Consider the following 1,524-nt stretch of genomic DNA (forward strand, 5'->3'; position numbering starts at 1 on the left):
ACATTCAGACTCCCGATTTTTCTCGTTGATGGTATGATGCCTATAAATTGAGACGATTGAGGTCCCTAAGCACACACACCTCATAAGAAATATAAAACATCTACAGAGAGCGTGTAGTGCTTAGAAGGCTTCAACCGAGAGGAAAAGCAGAGAAATCAAAAAATTTTCAATGGCCGGAGGTGATACTCGATCTGCTTCCGCATATAGTTTTATCATGTTTATATATGTGTAGAAACATGATTTTTGAGAAAAAATTCTAACAGAAACATCTTAGGGCACAAGAGATTGCTGCTCAATGAAGACTGCCCTGTATGTATCTTGTGGACAGTGGTGGTGCTTTCCTTCCAAAGCAAGCCGAGGTCTTTCCAGACAAAGAAAATTTTGGAAGAATTTTCTATAATCAAGCTGTGATGTCTGCAGAAGGTATTCCACAGATTGCATTGGTACTTGGTTCTTGTACGGCTGGTGGTGCTTATATAACTGCTATGGCTGATGAAAGTGTAATGGTAAAAGGAAATGGTACCATTTTTCTTGCTGGACCTCCGCTTGTGAAGGTTAGTTAAAGACTTATAGCGCCTCAAAACCTCCTGTAAAATTTTACTTTCTGCAACTCAGATTGTTAAAAGAAAGTACGACATATATGTATTATATGATCACATCGTCTCGTAGAACTGATGCAAAGTTTTCTCTCACGTTTCAGTGGTGTGCTTGTGACATTTAACAGGAAAATAATTCATTACTTTGTGTTTTTTAACATAACTATTAAAACAACTCAGGCAGCTACGGGAGAGGAAGTTTCTGCTGAAGATTTGGGGGGTGCGACAGTGCACTGTAGGACATCAGGTGTCTCGGATTACTTTGCTCGAGGTAATCTTTTTTCTCCTCATCACGACTCTCAACTTTTTTTCACTGATCTACTTTTTGTTTTTCCTATCTTGTAGATGAAGAGCATGCACTAGCTATAGGAAGGAATATAGTAAAAAATCTATTTATGGCTGGGAATTTGGACGGATCATACAATACAGTAGCTGAATATATAAGGAGCCATTGTATGATGTTAAGGAACCTCATAATATTGCGCCGACTGACCTCAAGCAGTCATTTGACGTCCGATCAATTATTTCACGGGCTGTTGATGGAAGTGAATTTGATGAATTCAAGAAATTGTATGGCAGTGTGAGGCCTTTTTTTAAAAAAAAATTGGACTCTTCTTTGTTTTGCCAATTTTTTTGTTTATGTTTCTCTTAAAATGTTGATATTGTTGAAAAATTATTTAAAAATGTGTTAAATATTTGTGTTGAAAATGTGAATGTTGAATGTTGAAAATTAGGTAAAATTAGGTGTTGAATATTGAAAATTAGTGTGTGATGATGTAGGTAATGATGTATTTTATTTTTGGATTATTTGTAAAAATTTTCTATAAATAGATCTCTCATTTGTGAAGAAAATCACAATTGAGTTGAGAGAAAAATATTATAAAGTGTGTAGTGTGATAATTTTGAGAGTTTGAGATTTTTACTTTTT

At 35.2% G+C, this 1,524-nt stretch overlaps 1 protein-coding gene across 2 annotated transcripts in view; it reads left to right on the forward strand.

The window, feature by feature from the left end:
* The first annotated feature begins 287 nt into the window (after window positions 1-287).
* The window catches only part of LOC140972231 (methylcrotonoyl-CoA carboxylase beta chain, mitochondrial-like), a 7,216-nt gene continuing 5,979 nt past the window's right edge, over window positions 288-1,524 (forward strand). The window contains exons 1-3 of one of the 2 annotated variants that reach the window (XM_073434683.1): window positions 288-554; window positions 777-867; window positions 942-1,176. In XM_073434683.1, coding sequence (XP_073290784.1) covers window positions 312-554; window positions 777-867; window positions 942-1,176 — 569 coding nt within the window. In that variant the 5' untranslated portion in view covers window positions 288-311. The remainder of the gene's footprint in view (window positions 555-776; window positions 868-941; window positions 1,177-1,524) is intronic. The other variant, XM_073434682.1, reaches the window with a different exon arrangement.

This window comes from Primulina huaijiensis, chromosome 3 (assembly GCF_012295235.1).
Source record: "Primulina huaijiensis isolate GDHJ02 chromosome 3, ASM1229523v2, whole genome shotgun sequence".
NCBI lineage: Eukaryota > Viridiplantae > Streptophyta > Magnoliopsida > Lamiales > Gesneriaceae > Primulina > Primulina huaijiensis.